Source organism: Balaenoptera musculus, chromosome 6 (assembly GCF_009873245.2).
Source record: "Balaenoptera musculus isolate JJ_BM4_2016_0621 chromosome 6, mBalMus1.pri.v3, whole genome shotgun sequence".
Taxonomy (NCBI): domain Eukaryota; kingdom Metazoa; phylum Chordata; class Mammalia; order Artiodactyla; family Balaenopteridae; genus Balaenoptera; species Balaenoptera musculus.
This window is the reverse complement of record NC_045790.1, coordinates 26,818,964-26,838,165: the sequence shown is the minus strand read 5'-3', so window position 1 is coordinate 26,838,165 and position 19,202 is coordinate 26,818,964. Positions and strand designations below refer to the sequence as shown.

General features: G+C 58.4%; 1 protein-coding gene across 7 annotated transcripts in view; it reads left to right on the top strand.

Annotated features, from left to right (window-relative positions):
• Window positions 1-979: 979 nt before the first annotated feature.
• Window positions 980-19,202, top strand: part of NINJ1 (ninjurin 1) — a 32,555-nt gene continuing 14,332 nt past the window's right edge. Inside the window, exons 1-5 of one of the 7 annotated variants that reach the window (XM_036854489.1) lie at window positions 982-1,160; window positions 8,798-8,812; window positions 9,028-9,253; window positions 10,078-10,236; window positions 11,401-11,992. In XM_036854489.1, the coding sequence (XP_036710384.1) occupies window positions 1,086-1,160; window positions 8,798-8,812; window positions 9,028-9,253; window positions 10,078-10,236; window positions 11,401-11,435 (510 nt within the window). In that variant the 5' untranslated portion in view covers window positions 982-1,085 and the 3' untranslated portion in view covers window positions 11,436-11,992. Of the gene's footprint in view, window positions 1,161-8,797; window positions 8,813-9,027; window positions 9,254-9,376; window positions 9,523-10,015; window positions 10,237-11,400; window positions 11,995-19,202 lie in introns of those variants that run through there. The other 6 variants (XM_036854491.1, XM_036854494.1, XM_036854495.1 and 3 more) reach the window with 6 other exon arrangements.

Sequence of the window (19,202 nt, the reverse complement as noted above, 5' to 3'; positions counted from 1 at the left end):
ATGCCCACATGGCCTTGGTCTCCCTCGCAGGCAGGGAAGCTGATGCACAGAGGTCAAGCCACCTGCCTGAGCCACTCTGCTGAAGACATCAGCAGACACCGTGAGAGAGGGCAGAAAAGGGGCAGGGGTGGGGAGGGGGAGGGCGGCGCGACTGAGAGGAGTGAAAAGCAGGTGGGCCTGAGAGCCGGGTCAGGGTCAGGACAGGAGAACACAGAGGCCTGTACTTTCGCATACCTGCCCGGGGAGATAATGCCTGGCCCCTTCGCACACGCCTGGCTTCTGGGAGAGGCCCGCGTCCTGGCTGACAGAGCCAAGGGCTGGAGGAACCAACACGCTCAAGCCACCCCCAACGGCTGGCACAGGCACAGACAGGGTGCCACCCCAAACAAGGGGGCCCTGCCTGAGGACACAGAGGCTGTTTCATGAGGGGCAACGGCGGGCACTGGCACAAAGCGGGCCCAACCTGTGGTGATCCGCTCTCTGCCTCCCCCCTCCCTCCCCTCGTGAGTGCGTAGGAGGCCTTCATGCCCCCATTTCCTAGACGAGAAGGCCGAGGCTCAGAGGGTGTGAGACCCACACGACTCGTTGACTCAGGTTCCGGGTGCGGGGCGGACGATGTGTTGGCGAGACCTGCAGTGGGGCCCCCGGGGTGAGCCTCACCCCGTTAAAAAAAAAAAAAAAAAAAAAAAAACCCACACCCGCGGGAGCGCCCAATCGCCTTCACAGCTCGTTCGGCAGTTAGCGAAGCGGCCGGGGAAAGGCCGGTTCTTGTCCTCGTTTTATGGATTAAAAGAGTCCACGACAGGAGCACAGAGGGCGACGTGCTTTACCCACGAACACGCGAGGTCCGGGGCCTAAGAGTGCCGAAACGCAGCGCGGGGTCCTGCGGCCCTTAACGCCCACGCGGCGAAGGAGAGCGGTAGTCTAAGTCTAGCCAGCCGGGCCTCCAGACCCGGCCTGGGGGCGGAGTCTGAGGGCTGTGGCGTGCACTGGGCGGGCCGGGGGGGCGGGCGCGCAGCAGGGTCTCAGCGGCTGAGGCGCCGGCCTCCCTGAGGCCCGGAGCAAGGCTGCCCCAGCGCCGCACCATGGACTCGCGACCCGAGGAGTATGAGCTCAATGGCGACGTGCTCCCGGGCTCGCCTGGCTCCCCGGACGCCTCGGTAAGCACCCCTAGCCCCGTGCCGCTGTGCGACCTTGGCCGATGCCCGCCCTCTCTGAGCCCGGCGCCAGCGGCTCCCAGGGACCTATGGGCGCCGACCAGCTGCGCGCCGCGGCCTTAGGGTGGCGGTGGTCGCCACGCGCCGTGCGTTCCGCCCCCTACCCGCGCGGTCGGGGGCCCCAGCGGTGGCCCTGGGGCTCCAGCCACCCCGGAAGGTGAGCGGGGGCGTGGGCTGTTGGCAGAATGCCGGACGTGGCCCGGGGCAGGTAGCGCCCACACCGAGCTGCACAGCCGAGGGGCCTGGGCGCCACCTTCCTCCCTCCCCCCGCCACTTCCCGCGGGCCCCTGCCTTCCCGGCTCCCACACCACACTCCAACTTTGCCTCTCCTCCGGTTCGATGCGCTCCCGGACTGGGCGGAGTGGATCTCGGCTTCTGGGCCCCAGGCCAGCAGCGGGCAGACAGTTACGTCACCCACGGTGTCCACGGAGACCGCACAATCTTGTGCGTGCCCTGATGGGGAACTTGGGGCCCATGTGGCCCCCTCTCCTCTCTCCACCCGCATGAGAGGCTCTATTCAGAGCCTGCCCTGCTGGCCTGGAAGCGCTGTGGGCATGGGGCAGGCCCTGGCAGTGGTCCCATATTACAGCTGGTACCCTCCCTCCCTGGGGTCCTGTCCCACTGGCAGGGCCAGAGTAGCGGTTCCTAACTGGCTTTGCCTTGGACTAGCACTCCCCCAGGGCCTCTGTTCGTGGCGCAGTCCTGAGCACTGCCCTCCCAACTTGTTGACTTAGGACATTCTTTCAGCTTCTGACCCCCTGGGGATGGGGGTAGGGACGGTGGCCGTGAGCGCCTGACTGGGGCAGAGACCGGCCCTGCTCAGGTGTGGGTGACCAGTCCTAGGCGATGTTGTGGTAACAGGGCACGTTTAGGGGTGGGGGGAGAGCATGTGGGGCAAGCAAGGCCTTGCACTGGGGAGCGGGCCCTCAGCAGGCAGGACGGGCGTGTTCAGGCATCACTGCGTTCGTTGGCTTTGGGACCAGTTGCCGTTGCTGCAGCCCTGTACCACTCGGTCTGAGAGCCGAGACCCGTCCAGATGGAGAAGCCACGGCCAAAGTGCTGAACTCCCTGGGGTTGGTTCTGAAGGCAGGTGGGAGTGGGGCCAGGAAGGCTTCCTGACCGGTGGGGACATTGGCACTGAGCCCTGGAGGACTGGAATGGGGTACGGGTATGCCTGGGAAGGGCATCCCAGGCAGGGAGAACAGTGGGAGAAAGGCCCAGGGGCTGGGCCACCAAGTATCAATACATTGGAGCTGGGGAGCTGGAGGTGGTATGGGAGGTCAGACCTTGCCAGCTATGGAGGCCCATGGAGGGGCTGGAAGCTCATGTGGGAGTGAACACATTCTTCCAGGGTGGCTCCAGTCACAGGCAGCGAGGCTCTGGGAGAGATGGTCAGTACTGAAGGCTGCTCTGCTCACCCTGCCTGGGGCCCAGGCCCACCCAACACTGCCCTCCAGCCTCCGCCTTCCCCTTCCCACCCTCAGGACCTGCCTCACTGTGTTCTTGAGCACATCACTCTGTGTCTCAGTTTCTCATTTGTGAAATGGGGTGAGAGTAGTGCCTCCCTCAGAGGGTTATGGTGAGGATTAAATGGGTTAGTGCGTGTGAAGTACTGTAGGAAACTGGGCACACAGCATTGTTAACATTCCTGCCTGCCACATGAGACCATCTCCCAAAGATGAAGCCCAGGCAGGGTTTGGAAGGGGCAGCACCTTCCCTCAGGTGCAATCCCTGTGGACAGGCATGGCCCTCCCCCTGCACCTCACCTGGCTTTTCCACAGCCTTTTCTCCCTGCAGTCCCTGCCTGAATCTGAGCCCCAAGCTCCTGCTTGAGGAGGGGTAGAAAGGCTTGCTGGGAGGAGGGGCAAACCCCAGGATCTTCAGATGTGTCCCCACTTAAGCAAGAGCCCCAGACAGCAGGGTGTGTGGGCTGGGTCACCACTATGTCCTTGGCTGCAAGAGGACTGAGTGGGAGGCCCAGGCCCAGAGCCCCCATCGGTCTCGAGACGCCCTGCCATGTGGCCTTGGGCAAGTGCAGACCCTCTCTGAACCTCAGTTTCCTCCTCTGTGAAGTGGGCAGGATCACTCACCTCCCAGGGTGGCTGGGCTCAGGGAAGAGTTGTATGTGTAATCCATGGGCAGATGAGCCCTGTCGGGCCAGGGTGGTGGGGGAGCTCTGCAGATGTCCCCCTCCACGTGCCCCATATCCCCATGGCCTCCATGCAAGGCCGGTCTGCTCAGGTGCCCCGCAGGAGTGAGTTGGAGTCTTCACTAAGTCAGCTCACTTTTGGCTGGCAGCAGAAGGAGTAGTAAACAGCAATTTTATTGTGAAAATAAATGTGGCCCTTGACTGTGTCATGCCCAGGGATTTATCTCAGGGGGCAGCTGCGTTGGACCCTGCAGCAGACTCTGGGACCACAGCCAGCTGAGGACACAGCAGGGAGGTGGCAGGACAGGGTGCAGTGAGGCTCCTGGGGCCACAGTTGGGCTTGGAAGCCAAGTCCTGGGAGGGAGGGGTGCGTGCACAGCCTCAGCTGCTGGGGGAAGTTTGCTCCTTTTCTCTTAAACTTTTTTTTTGGCCATGCTGCACGACATATGGGATCTTAGTTCCCCGACCAAGGATCGAACCCATGCCCCCTGCATTGGAAGCGTGGAGTTTTAACCACTGGACCGCCAGGGAAGTCCCAAGTTTGCTCTTTTTCTCATTTCTGCTCTCCTGGCAGATCCCGAGGCTGGTGGGGTCTTGGCCATGTTCCAAAAGGCAGCCCTGACGTGGCTGCGGGGTTACTGCTGGCCATTGCTGAGTCCACAGGAAGCGGGACTGCCCAGCCCAGCCCAGCTGCAGCAGGGAAACCCCCCCCCGCCCCCCGCCCTAGGAAACTTCCTGCCATGAACTCAGACATGGAGCAAGAGACATCTCGGGGCTGGCTGGGTGCTGACGGTATGGGGACAGTGCAGGAGTAAGCCAGTGTGACCTGAAGCAGGTGCCTTCATGCTGAGTCCAGGCAGTGGCCACAATAACAGCTTATGCCCCGCACTAGTGGGTCAGACAAGGGACACCCCAGGCCCCAACAGATCCTACTCAGTCAGTTCTCAGGTCCCAACCAGAGGCAAGGACACCAGAGCCCGCACATCCACTGTTGCCCACTGAGCCCAAGGGGAGGGGCCTTATGCAGGAGTGGCTGCGATAGCCCAGCATCTGGAGCTGGACCTCCAGTGCACCCTGGGTCTCACTCAGCTCATGCATTTTCTGGGACTAGTACTTTCTCTTCCTTGTTATGGATTTTTTAAATGGAATTAATTACAAATTGGTACAGTTCGTTTGGGAGGTAACCTTTCAAAGTGGTGAGGCCTGGGTGGCGAGGAAGAGGAACATCCAGTCCTGCCCTGCACCAGCTGTGCTCTGACCAGCCACTGGGCCTCTGAGCCCTTCATTCACTCCCCCTTATGTGCCCATTTTATAGATGAGGAAACCGAGGCACAGACCAGTCATTCTGTTGGTCCGTGGTGTGGCAGGATATGGGGATGATAAAAGATAGGTGCTGATGGAAGGCCTGCACCCCAGCTCCTCCCAGGGTAGCTGATGAGCCTCATAGATTTGTTGGGAGCTTGGTTCTACAGATGTGAAATTGGGCTCTGGGAGCGTGGGCAGGAATTCCCATGTGGGCTCCTTGTTCCATACTTGTACATGGGGTTTGGAGTCAGTGGCAGAATTGGGGCAGGCAGGATTGGAGGAAGTCCATAACCAAAACCCTGAGGGGTCCTGCAGGGGTTCAGTGGGCCACGGCCCTGGCCTGCCCTTGTCTCCCAGGGGAGCAGAGAGTATACAGGCAGGAGGCTGGGGGTGGGCCAGACCTCCTGGGCCCAGCTGGAGGCCATGGGCAGCCCATCCAAGCCCAGGGTGGACTGGAGGATGCATTGTGCTGAAACTGGGTTCTCTGAGTACCACAGATCTGCTTTGAATCCCGCTTCTGTCCCAACTCCCCTCCCTGTCCAAGCTGAGGTTGCCCAGCAGTGTGACCCTGGGCCAGGTGGCCTGGGTCCCTGCGAGCTGCCTACCAGTGGCTGGGATGAGACCCTCTGTCCACAGAAAGTGGGCTCAAGGAGCCAGCCCTGTGGGCACCACTGCCAAAGCCAGCTCCCTCCCCACAGGCTCCTTCCTGGCTTTGAGGGGAAAAAGTCTGGCAGCCCCGAGCTTACTCAGCTTCTGGGATGCCTTTGAGGTTTCAGGGAAGTCCTCTTGGCCCTAGGGACACGTTAAACTGGGTATTTGTTCCCTGCACTGCCCAGGTCGTGGGCAGGGGTCTCGGTGAGAGGGTCCCAGCATGGCTCCTGGCAGCTGGGTGGGCAGGTGGCCTGTCCAGGCCCATAGAGCTCCACACCTGTGAGAGGTGGGCTCTGACCGCCCCCTCCAGCCCCAGTGACCTTCTCAAGATAGCAGCCTCCCTGGGATTCACCTGTGCAGCAGTCACCTCTAGGGCCCAGAGCTCCCTCCACAGCTCAAAAGCCCCTCCGCAGAAGGCCTAGGACACCAAGGTCAGGCATGGGAGAAGGGGATCAGCCCTGCAGCCTCCTCCCCACCCAAGCCCCTACCGCACAAACCTCCTGGGCCCCCTGACCAGGGTGGACGTGAAGCTGTGCCATGTCCTGGGTGGCCCTAAGCTCTGAGGTGGATAGGCTGGTTCAAATTCTGATCTGCCCCTCCCTCACAGTGGCCCTGGGTGAGCCCCCCTGAGCCTTAGTCTCCCACTCTGTAGAATGGGAGAACAGTGCTCTTTCTCAGTGTTAGTGGGGGCACTTGGTGGGTTGTAGAGCTTCCCAGACTGTGGCCTGGGGTGTACAAATGGGGAAGCTAAAGCCCAGTGAGGGGGAGCATGTTGTCAAGGCTACACTGCCAGGCTATAGTGAGCTGGGGCTTGACCAGAGCTCCCCCCACCAGCCCCCTGGCCTGCAGCCTCTGGCCAGCGCTCCTTATCACTGCACAGGTTGAACAGGAAGCAGATGGCCATATGGGCAGGAAGTGCCCTGTATCAGGAGGGGCACATGGCCTGGGGCCCTTGCTTGCTAACTGGGGCCCTGAGACAGTGGCCAGACCCCCCAGAACCTCCCGGCATGTTTGCTCCGTGGCCCTGTTGCACACATGGGAGACTGAACCCCAGAGGGGGCTGGCTATCCTGAGGTCACTCAGCTAGAGCCAGGGGCTGGGGACTTCTGAGCACTCAGGCTCACAGGTGACCCAGACCCCAGACCCCCACTGCAGGGCCCAAGGGGACTGTGGTGTCAGCTCTCAGGGCTTCTGAGCCCTGGGACCTGGGTTCAAATCCCAGTGCAACCCTCACTTGCCATTGGCTTTGGGCAGGGTTCCTCCCCATATAGCCTCAGTTTACCCTTGGTAAGTGGAGTGTGAGGACAGGGGGGAACTCCCTGGAGGAAAGCACCTAGCTAAAGGGTGAGTAAGATGATGGACTGTGCCCTGGGCACCCAAGGTGGAGAACAGCGGGGCACAGGCGCCCTGTTCTGGGGGCACTGCTGCTGATGGTGTCATTCTGTATTTGAATGTGCACGTGGCTGCATGGGCATAAAATATTTAAACAGTTCAAGAGAGCTCAGAATAAAAAAGAATTCTCCCTCCTCCTCAGAAGCCTCCACAGTTAGCCTGGATGTGTACATATGTGTGTGTATGTGTGTTTGTTAATGCATATATACCTATGTATTGTATATGTGTGTGTACATGTATGTATACATGTGTGTGCATGTGTGCTCATATGTTTGTGCATGTGTACTGTGTATACATGTTTGTGTATGCTTACACACATATATGTATTGTGCTTGAGATGTGTATTAGGTACTTACGTGTGTGTGGAAGACATTTTGGCACTTCTGGTTTATGAAACATAGGGGCACATGGCCAGCGGGCCAGTGTCTCCAGGATGCCCGCACCCAGAGGAGCACACACATGGCGAAGCATGGCCAGCTGGGCCGCTTTGCAAGAGCAGAGCTGGGAGACAGCCTGGTGCTTTTGAGGGGGGGTGGGGCACAGACCCTGGGGAGGAGTGGTGTGCCTTGGGTGTTCTTGGTCTGGGGGTGTGGCCCACCCAGATGTGAGTGCAGCTGTAGGCCTGGCATGGAGAGGCAAAGGGGAGACTTGAAGAAAGAAAGAGGAGACCCCAGGCTGCACATGGAATTTCCCAAAGAGTAGGCCAGGGCCCTGGGTCCAGCGGAGGAGGCTTTCCCTGGGGGCTCTTGGGTCTAGCATTTTAAACCAAGTGGATTTGCTACTTAAGAACAACTGACACTGAGGGAAAGCAGGACATAGCAGAGCCACCTACTTTCCCGTCCTCCCTCCTGGGCATGTTATTCTAGATTAAATTTAAAAGACATAATGTAAAAATGAAGACCCCGCCCTTCTGTAGTTCTGTAATTTCCATGGTGAAATATCTCCAGCTGCAGAAAGTAGAGGCTTGCCCTCCCCAGAACCCCCACCTCCCATCCCTGCATCTTTCATGACTCTAGAAACAAGATCTGAATGGCCCCAGGAGGCCTAGTGGCTCAGGGGTTCCTGTGGACAAGTGGCCAGGGCTGAGGGGTACAGGTTTGTCCTGGGAGGTTGGGGAGGGGCCTGGCCAGGGGCAGCTTGAGGAGGGCAGATGGGCTGGATACAAAGAGGAGGCCTGGCAGCTTAGAGCTGGCTTCAAGTGAAACAGCCGCCCCAAGAGGTAAACTCCAGTCCTGGGAGGGGTCTTTGTGGCCTGGACTCCAGCCTCGGAGGCAGGCCTTCTCCTGCCTAACTACCCTCCCCACTCCTGCCCCAGGAGAGAAAAGCCTATCCAACAGGGGGAGTCAGCTCTGGGTGGGGCCTTGGGGCGTGGAGGGCACTTGGGAGTGACAGGGGCCCTGGCCTTGAGGACTGGGGATGTTCTCAGGCAGAAGTGAGGGAAGAGGTATCAGAACTTGTGTTCCTGTTTTATCAACGTGAACATGAAGGCAGAATGAGCCCTGGAGATCGACTGTGCAGCATGTCGTGACCAGTACAGCACTCTAAGGGTGATATTAGTATTATCACAAATGCTAATAATAAAGGGTCAGGAGAAGACTCTGGATGTGTGGTGGCCTGGATGTGGTGATGGTGTCACGGTACACATTTAGCTCCGAACTCTTCAAGTTGTTCACATTTATTATGTACAGCTTTTTATGTGTCAATCACACCTCAGTAAAGTGGTTTAAAAATTTTTTTTAATAAAAATTAAGGAAGAAGCTAAGCTCAGTTGCATTGTAGAATGCAGAGGCATCTATTGAGCACCTGCTCTGTGACTGCACAGCTGGGAGATGGCCTGGGTGGATCGGCCATCCCAGGAAGACTTGTTTCAGGTCTGGGCGAGTATGCAGGAATCTGGGATCCAGCTGCCGTCACGTCATTTCCCGCCCTGGCACCAATCACCTCCTGGAGAGGAGGGCAGGCAGGGGCATGCAGGGAAGGCTACCAGACGGCCCCGCCCATGGCAGGCAGACAATTGGCGGCATTTTCCCATCTAAAACCAGAGTGTGTGCTAAGGTTGTGTTTTGTTTCCTTTCTCTTCCAGGACTTGATTCGTAGGGTGGGTCTTGCAGGGGCTGCACAGCCTTCTCTGGGCCTCTTGTTCTGTTAATAAGCACTTCCCTTTCGAACCCTCATCTGGGCCCTCACCTGCTGATCCGATCAACCCCCACATCCCTGGGAAGGAGACCAGGCTCAAAGGGGGGGACACCAGGGTGGGCCCAGGCCTGCAGCCCCCTGCCGCAGAGCCCGGGCTGACCACCCCCCTCCCTGCAGCCACCCCGCTGGGGCAGGAACCGGCCCATCAACATGAACCATTATGCCAATAAGAAGAGTGCGGCAGAGAGCATGCTGGACATCGCACTGCTGTTGGCCAATGCCTCCCAGCTGAAGGCTGTCATCGAGCACGGCCCTGGCTTCGCCTTCTTCATCCCCCTGGTGGTCCTCATCTCCGTCTCCCTCATGCTGCAGATTGGTGTGGGCGTGCTGCTCATCTTCCTTGGTGCGTGCCTGGGCAGGGGGCCCCAGCAGTGGGAGGGCCCTGGGGTACCCCTGCCCCACGGTCAGCTGATTCTGCCTGCACACACCCTGGGATGCGTCACTTACCCCACTGAGTGTTTTCCAGGCCCTCACAGAGCGGCACGGGAGCCCCAGCCCTTCTCACTAGGCACGTGGTCCAAAATGTAGCTCCCATCGTGGCCCCCAGAGGGACCCCCATGTCTCCATCTTTCCACTCACCCAAGCTGAGGACACAGGAAAATGTCATAACCATACTAAGAGTTGATATGTACTGGGCACCTACTGTGTACCCTCTAGACCTTATGGCGGTCTGTAGGGACTAGGTGGTAGTCCTGCCCCCAAGGTGAGGGTCAGGGCTAGGAGCAGCGAGAGCTTTGGGCTCCCCCTAACCTCTGCCTGGCTGTGTGACCCAGGCAGGTTACATGACCTCTTGGGCCTCTGTTTCCTTGCCTAGAAAGTGGACATAAGGACAGCCTTGGGTAGGTGTGAGGATGGCTAGATTATCATGCACCAGCACTCAGAAAGGTGCTTGCCTGTGCATGTTCAGCACATTGTGCCTTAAAATCCAAGCCTGGGCCTTGGGCCTCCATGCCTTCCACTTCGTGACCAGGCACCAGGCCCCTCTGAGCTTCTGTTCACTGAACAAGGGGGGATGCAGTGGTCAGGCCACAGATACCAGACTGCCCAGGCCAGAGCCCATTGTCTGTAATGTATTAAGGCAGCCATGTCTCTCTCTGGGGGACAGAAGAGGGCCCCTTGGTGTCGCACAGCCCTGGGCAGTGTCTGCTCCCTCTCGCCCACAGTCAGGTATGACCTCAACAACCCTGCCAAGCATGCCAAGCTGGACTTCCTCAACAATCTGGCCACAGGCCTGGTCTTCATCATCGTCGTGGTCAACATCTTCATCACTGCCTTTGGCGTCCAGAAGCCCACAATGGACATGGCACCCCGGCAGTAGGGGCTCAGGTGAGCTGTCAGGGCCGGCCCCGGCAGGGTCTACTCCACCACGAGCCCACCCGCTCACCCCACTGGGCCACTGACCCAGCGTGGGGGACTCAGGGTCTTGCATGCAGAGCCCCTGTGACTGCATCTGCCCTCACCTGGGCCTTGCAGGGTGGGCGCCCCTGGCCGTTTGCACCCCCACACCACACTCAGCCCACTGTCCTCGCTCGGAGAGACCCAGCGCCTGCCCAGGGTCACCCCACTTGGGAGCAGGAGCCACAAGGAAGTCGAGTGACCCTCATAACACACTCAGCAAGCCCCTACTATAGGATGGTTCGTGGGGGCTCAGACACAGGCAACCCTGATCGTCATGAGGGCAGATGCAGAAGGTCAGCAGGTCTGGCGTGTGTCATGTGTCCAGAGTCTGGAGCCCTGGCCAGGGCTGCACAACACAGGTCCACCCACCCTTGGGTCCAGCAGTCCTCGGGCCTGCCCCAGAGGAGAGGTGGGTGCCACAAACAGACAACTGTCCATCCACTAGCACAGAAGAGTGGACAGGAGACTGTCCCTACACAGCAAGCACCTATGTGTCAGGGGCATACTGGAAAACCTTACAGATTGACCAAGTGGACAGTGAGGTAGGATGCTGAGAGCAGGGCCTTTGTGTGGCCCCATTGTGAGCATCTGCCTCCACTTGCCCATGCCATTGCTATTGGCCCCACCTGGCATCCGATTCACTGCCCAGCTGCTGGCACCAGTTTGTTGTTAAGTCTGTCCCCCATGGAGCCCTCTGGATGCCAGCCTGCTCCCTCACTCATTGCATGACGACTGGGCCACTTATTAATCACCTGCTTGTGTGCCCCAGACACAGTCCTGACTCTCCCCAAGCATCAGCCTAGCAAGGAGACCTTGTGGGCCCCACGGCACCTGTCCACCCGCCGGCCCCTGCTCTCAGAGGCCCCCTATCAGAGTGTGCTGGGACCAGGCTTTTAAATCCTGACAGTGACCCAGGAGGGGAAACTGTGGCTCTCCCAGGTCAGAATTGGGCTGTCTGATTACGGAGTCGGAGTGACCCCAACATTTGTGGGCTGGTTGCCAGACACAACACTGAGGCAGGGTCACCAGAACAGAACTGGAGGCCCCTCTGGCCTTGGCGACCCTCATGCCTCTCCTCTCCCTTCTTTGCAGATGCCCCCGGATCGTGCCTGGCCGCAGCTGCCTAGACCCAGGAGGCGCCTTGCCCTTGAGGCCCACCCTCCTGTGCGCACATTCCCCCAAACCGCCATAGCCCAGGCTGGCCCCACTGGACTGCATCCAAACAAGCCACACACGGTCAGGCCACTCTGGCCAGCACAGGGCCTGCTCCATCCTCAGCTGCTCCTCCTCCTGGAGCATGGCGCGGTGAGGCCCAGAAGACAGAACTGTAGAGTCCTCAGCAAGGGTCGTCGCTGCCGTGGACATGCAGCAGGCCCAAGGATGGGGGGGCAAGAGGCTGGCGCCGTCTCAGGACATTTCCAGAGGGATGAGGAGATGCCTGTCCTCTGCCGGTGCAGCAGTGTCCTGGCCTTGTGTGCTGCCCACCCTGAGTGACCCATGACCTCTGCACTTCCTGACCCAGGACTGTAGACCACCAGTGACCCTGTGGGACCCCCACCGTGGCCACTGACTCAGGCCTCACACCCTCCACCAGCAGTGACTCGGCAGGGCCCTAGCCCCTCCTTGGCGGTCTGAGCCCCCACTTTTCTAAGTACAAGTAACCAGTAAAGCTGATGCTCCTCCTCGTGTGGCTCCCAGTGCCATCCTCCCCTCCCCCAGGCCTGGGTGCTGCACCCTGTCCCTCAGAGCACCAGCCTGTGCAGGCCTCCTCTCTCTCTCCCCACAAGCCTGTGACCTTTGTGGGGAGCAGCCTCTGTTGGCATCTGCAGACATCACCCCCATGTGTCCTCGGGGCACTCAGCCTGGTGACCCCTTACTAGACCCTCATGGGAAGTTCCAGCACTCCCACGTTTCCTGCAGTTTGCATGCCCACACAGGTCCCTTCTGTACCCACTGTACTGGCTCACCTTGTGGTAGTGCTGGGCACTGCTGGTCAATCAGGCCGAGGGGACCGAGGACAGTGGGGCTGGTGCTGAGCAAGCCTCGACCCTGCAGAGGCACCAACAAGGGCCAGGTGCTGTCTCGGGGGGCCATGGGGCCACATCTCACCTGGCTGGGCCCTCCAGCTCCCTCAGTCCACCCTGTGGCCTCTAGGGCCTGAGCCCTCACTCTCTGCCCCCTTGTCACCTCCTTTCTGACTCCTGCTGGCCCCACCCCCTCATCTCCTTGAGGCAGCAATGCCCTTACTTGGTCCTCTCCAGGTGGGATACCTGAGAATCCCCTCCAAGCAACTGGAGCCCCAGGTGGGGATGCAGCCCCTAGGAGCTCCCAAGGCCCCTCCCCCATCACTTCTGTTGCCCTCTCTACTCTGAGCCTGGGGCAGCTCCAACACCTTGTTCCCTTAAGACATTCAGGTGACCCCACAGACTCTTCTGTGGGGCTGAAAATTCAACTCTGCACAAAGTGATTGATAAACAGGAGTGCTTATGGGTGAGATGATCTAATCCTGGGCTTTACTTTAAAATAAATAATCCAGGAAAAAACATAGGGAAATGGATGAAATAAGATTGAAAGTGCTAGTGGCTGCAGAGCTGGGGCCACGGGGCCAGCTCTCTGCTCTTCTGAGTGTCTGAATGTCCCATAAAGAAGGTTTTTAAAGGTGATCCACACATGGGATGAGGTCCATGAAGAAGCAAGACCAGCAGGTAGGCAGTGGGTGGACACATGTTCCCAGAGGATCCAATGAACCTGGGGCCACCCCAGCCAGAGGGGTCAGATGCAGAGCTGTGCAGGTGGCTGGGCCCTGGGAGCAAGTGGTACAGAGGACCACCCCTCCTGCCGCTCACTATGAGCACATCTTACCTTGGCTGTCTTGTTATTGCCAGGAAGCAGCAGAGGTCAGGCTCCCGGCTGTGAACCTCCCCTGCCACCTGGCCCTCATGGTGGGTCCAGAATGGTGTCCGGGCCCATGCCCCCAGGTCCAGCCCTGCCCAGGGCCCAGCACAAGTGGATGCTGCCCAGCCCTACATGCCCGGTGTAGCCTGAAGCAGTCTGTGGCCTGTGGTGTGGGCTGGCTGGCTGCCATACCAGACGGACGCCAGCCTGTGTGGACCATGGACGTGGCCAACAGATGGCCTAGTTCCTCCTTTGGCCAGGACAGGAAGCTGGCCCAGATGTGGCCAGAGGTTAAGCCCCAGATGGCTGGACTGGGTCCCTGGTCACCAGGCCAGGCTGGCCTCCACGGGTGCTAGGGGCATTGGGGACAGGGCATGACAGAGGGTGGGTCTGTGCATCCCAGCCCCCTACAGCCCCTGCCCCAGCTGCTCCCACAACAGGTACACATGACAGCCCCCCACCTGCCCACCCACCAGCACCCAGGCTCATGTCTCTACAGTTCCGGCCCCCTGACCCTCACTCCAGATGTATTCCTGTCTCAGGTCCATGGCATGTGCTGCTGCCCTCTAGGGTCAGGGCTGTGCCCTGAGGTCTTCCCCACTGGCCCTCCTGACCACCACTGCTGGTCACTGTCATGGTGGGCCATTTGGGTTTACTCTGCCTTTGGTGCCATTGGCTAGCGTCACTGCCCACAGTGTCCCCCTGGGGCCCATATCTGAGCCCTGACTACCCTTGCACCGTCTGGCCCAAGACCAGGGCTGCTCCCTGAGAAGGAGGGTCCTGCCCACCAACTCCCTGAAGGCTGAGGGAGCTCTGCCTGAGCTGGGGGAGGAGGTGGACCCCTACTCATACTTGCACTTCTATTTGGTCTGACCTGGCTCTCCCACCGGTTGCAACCACCCACAGCCTATGTCCCCAGCACTGTGTCTGACATACAGTAGGTACTTAGTAAATATCTGCCATAGATTCACTCCTCCTCGAGTTCCGAGCCTTGTGCATGTGTCACAGTGGCCAAGGGATGGACAGAAAACCGAGGCCCAGAGAGCGAGTCAGGGCCAAGCCAGACCCAGGGGGGTGTGACAACCCTCAGGGAGTCCTCCTAGACCCTAGCACATCCACTGCTTGTTAACTACCCCCTCTGCCCTACCATGCAGCTGCCCCACCCGGGGACACTTCTCTGCCCTCCCTGGGGATGGCAGAGACCCTTAAGGAGTAAGAAACAAGGAAACATATGTGCCAAGTTGGAGGACTCCACAGAGGGACACACAGGGAAGTCGAGAGCTGGGGAGCTCTCAAGACCGATGCTCTAGGACCCAGGACCGGGAGGGAGCCCCAGGAAAAGACAGGCTGTGGTGCACGAGCCCTGAGGCCACGTGAGCTGGGGCTGGCTTTGAAGGAGTGTGGGGTGGTCAGTGCAGGGGAGGGGGCAGGCAGTCATGCAGAGCTTGTTGAGCAAGCTCTGGGGGGACTGTGTGCTTAACCTTCCTACTGTAAAAGATAGAGAGATGATGGCTGATGGATGGATGACGAAAAGATGATAGATTGATGGACAGATGGATAGATGATAGATGATAGATAGATAGACAGATGATAGATAGATAGATGATGGATAGATAGATGATAGATGATAGATAGATAGATAGATGATAGATAGATAGATGATAGATAGATGATAGATAGAGAGATAGATAGATGATATAGATAGATGATAGATAGATAGATAGATGATAAATAGACAGATAGATGATAGATAGGGGTAGGGATAGATGAGTCATCCCCAGGTCACCCCTGGCAGAGTCACCAGATGAGGAAGTAGCTCTGTGCCAGTGGAAGCCCAAACAGGACCCCTCTGTCCCTCCGGGAACCCTTGTTCTTGTCTCCTCATTTCTCATGTCCCCTGCATGTGTCTGAGGACACCACAGTTTATTCCCGCCTGGCTCAAACCCTGGGAGTATTCTAGGTCCGTTTCACTCTACACGTTCTCCTTCCCTGACTCTCCATCCCCACTGTCCACCCTTCAAGGCCATGGCCCACTTGACCTGGGTGGGGGGAGGACAGGGTGAGTCAGGAGGCTCTGAGGAAGGTAGGCCAGGATGGGATGGGGGCCAGTGGACCAAGAAGGTGGACTTTTGCTGCAGGATTGGGTCATTCCTCCTTCCCACACCTGCCACACCCACCTACCCATTTCCCTCCCCCCTTAGGTGCCTTCTCTCCCACCTGCCTTTAATTGAACTTAATTCCTCTTTTCTCACCACATTATTTATAAAAATCAAGGAGCTGAATGTTTTAACATTTTTCTTCCTTTTCTCTCAAGTATTTATTTCAGGGGAAACTAAGCTAAGCTGCTGGATCTGTGTGTGGCCCAGGGAAGATGCCCCATGGCAGCAATGCCCCCCAGGCCCTGCCCCAGCCCTTGGTGTCCTCAGAGGGGAGATGGGGCTCCAGTCCTGCCTCTAGGTGGAATAAGAATTGAGGTCCCAGCTGCCACATGGCCAGCGATGAGGAAGGGCCCCTGCTCCGTGCTCCCAAACCCCCATCCAGTCTACAAGACTGGGGTCCCAGAGCCCATACAGCAGGGACCTGACCCAGGGCTTGGTCAGGCCTGGGGTTTATGCAGAGGTTTTGGGGGCACAGGGTGAGCAGTATCTTCTCTGAGATAGTCCACAAAGCACTGACCTGGCGAGAACTGGATGTAACAACCCCGGATTCCAACAGTGTCAGCACCCCCACCTGGACCCTGTGCCCTCCCCCCAGAGGGAAACCCTGCATTGTGCAAATTGCAGTTGCATTTCTGGTTCCACAAACACCGTCCTGTGACCTCATCCGGCCTGAACCACATCACTGCTGGCAAGAGTATCTAGGGCCCTAACTCCCTCCATCACAGGACCGCTACTCTTCACACACACGCCTTCTTCTTCACAGACACACTTCTCCCAAATGCGCGCATCACTTCCGTCCCTCCCATCCTCCTCACACCCTCCCTCATTCCTCTCCCTACACATGGGAGTTCTTCCCCACCCCAGGCAGACTGGAGATGGGAGTCATCCCAGCACTGTGGTAGCCAGGATGAGGAACTACTCTTTTCTTACTAGAGTTTTGGGGGGACTTTCCTGGTGGAGATGGCATTTTACCAAAGACCCAGGTTGAGTAGATGGGGGGTGGAGGGCGGATGGTTAGTAAAGAGTGTTCCAGCCGAGGGAATAGCATGTGCAAAGGTGCAGAGGCATGGATCATGGGCAGTTCCAGATGTTGAGGTATGGAGGTGGGGACAGGGGACAGAGGGTCAGGGGGCCAGCAGGGGAGACGGTGGCCCATGGTGTCTTTCACACCCTGATGAACTTAATTCATTCCAGGTCATGGTCACTGACTGACAAGGTGGTTGGCAGGGCATGGCCTCATGCAGGGAGGTACTGTGCCTAGACATGGATGCCCCACTGTTCTACCCCCCTCAGTCCCAGCCCAGGAGTGGAGGCATTGCATGGCAGCAACCAGCCAGGGGCAGGCAGATGGGAGAGGGGCCTGGCTGCTGGTCTGGGCTGTTGTTGCAGACTTCAGCTGCAGGCATGGAGTCCAGGCACAGTCGGGGAAGGGGCCGTTGAGGCAGGGATCCACGGAAGGGTCCAAGAACAGCCTGAGCTCGGGGGCTGCTTTGGACCTCCAGGGCAAGGCCTTGGTAGGTCATGGATGGAAGGAGAAAGTCAGCAGTCTCAAGAAGTAGCCCAGCTCGAGCCAAGGGAATAGGTGTCCTGGACTATCACAGCTCACCAGACGGGTCCCGAGACCTGGGACAGGCACTCACTGCCCCTCGCTCAGGGGATGGAACCCTGCCACAGGGCCTCACAGGTCTCAGGGGGTGGACAGTACCCAGGCCTTCCCTGCCACAGGCCTGCGGGGCCACAGTGGTCTCATTTACTTTTGCCCAGATGTCTCTATCACCTACAGTCAGGCGTCTGTCACCTTCACCCAGTAGTGCCCTTTACCTAGTTGTGTCTGTCACTTTCACCGGGCATGTGTCACTTTTACCCAAGCGTGTCTGTCAGAGAGCAGGACAAGCATCAAAAATACCCCAGGCATCTGCCCAGGAAGCAATTACCCTCGGAATCAGAATCTCGCTCGCTCACAGTGGGTGGAGGGGCTGCAGACTGGACAGGACATGCTGGGCTGGGCCTCAGGAGTCTGCTGACCTCAAGAACCCCTGCCACCTTCTGAGCTCAGAGTCCAGAGCAGGTGCAGGGACTAGTCCCCTGGTCTGGCTGGCCAACCGGGAAGGTGGCCTCCAGTCAGTCTCTGCTGCAATAAGAGCCAGTTTACATGGGGATCTGTCTGCAAGAGATCTGGAGTACGGCGGTGCACGTTCACAGCCCTGAGGATGGAAGGGAGTGGGCACGTTCACAGCATCCCTAACCCTGGACTCTGAACAAGATCAAGAGGAAACTTCACAGCCATTGGGGGATCCGTTCAGCCCATTCAGCTCAGGGTGGCACCTGTGTCCTCCCCGCTGACCACTGGCAACTGCACTCCTTTCACCCAATGGGAGTCTGTCCCAGAGAGAACATGCATTAGCTGTGCCTTCCAGCAAAGTGGTAAATTCATGAAGCAATTTCCAGAGAACAGTACTTGGAGCAGTGCTATCCAGCTCAGGATAACCATGCTCAAGGAGGGGTCCCAAGGTTGTGTCCCTTTTTACAGATGGGTAAACTAAGGCTCAGAATTTGGAGACACACACCCACAGCCTGCAGTGCAGAGGTGGAGGAGCGAGTGGGAAGCTGCACTGTCCCGGGCTTCAGGGTAGAAAGGAGAGCTCTTATGCCTGGCTCTCCCTTGCCCTGGCCCTCACTTTAATGGCTGGGCATGCAAATGAGTGAACTAGCCCACAAGCTGGCTGAATGAATCAGCCAGAGACCATGTCCTGAAGCTGATTCCTCTGCCTCCCATCTTGTCTCCTTCCCACATGCTCTGAGAGACTAAAACCTGGGAGTGGAACCCTTCCTGGGGGCCCAATGGTAGCGTCATTCCTGGAGTCAGGCTGTGGGTTCCTCCAGAAACCCCCTATGGAAAATGCAAGCTCATGATGATTCTTGGGTTGACAAACATACTTCTGTTTCCCCAAAGAGGCTGGAGAGGGAGGAGCTGACGGGATGGGGGCAATGGGGAGAGGAACCCATCAGGGGCCAGGCCCAGGCCCCGGCAGCCCATGGCTAGTGCGGTGCACGTGTGTATCTGAGCATTGTGCACGTGTACATGTGCACACTTTTCGTGTATGTGTGTATGCCTGTGTGTGCACGTGCATGCGCGTGGGGAGGGCACTCTTGGCAGCTGTGTGGTCCTGGGCTCTGAGCTTCAGCTTCCTCATCAGTAATGAGGGTGGTGACAGGGGTCCACATAAAAGACAGGTGCCAGACAACCACAGCCTGCAGGAGGGTAGTAGGCACTGGGGACTTGGCTCACAGGGCCCCCAGAGCCAAAGGCAGAGCACCCTCTTGGACATGTACACTCACCCTCTTGTGTCCACGAGGGACATTTCCATGACAAGATCCTAAGCCTGAGGCCGGCAGGTGAGACAGATAGGTACAAACACCCTGGTCAAGGGGACAGGCCCACGTCCCCAAGACAAATACAGGGGCTCAGCTCTGAGGAGGACCAGGTGCTGGGTATGGCCAAACCCCAGGCTATTGGGGGAAGGTGTGAGGAGCCAGAGCCCAAGACTTCAGATGGCACAATTACATTTTTCATCTCTAAAAGTTCTAGAAGTTTTTGTGGACTCTTTTTTTTCAGTCTCAACCTCCTCTCCACCTGGGATCAGGGACAAGACTTTGTACTTATTTCTAGGCTCTGACCACATCTGTGTCAACTGAACCCTCCCCAGACCCGCCCAGCGCAGGTCATCGCCTCCCAGGGGGGAGGGGCTCCATTTCCAGGATAGTAGTCTGAGGGGCCTCGAGGGCCCAGGATCTGGGTGTTGGCTCTGGTGACTGGACAGAGACAAGGGGGGTGATGGG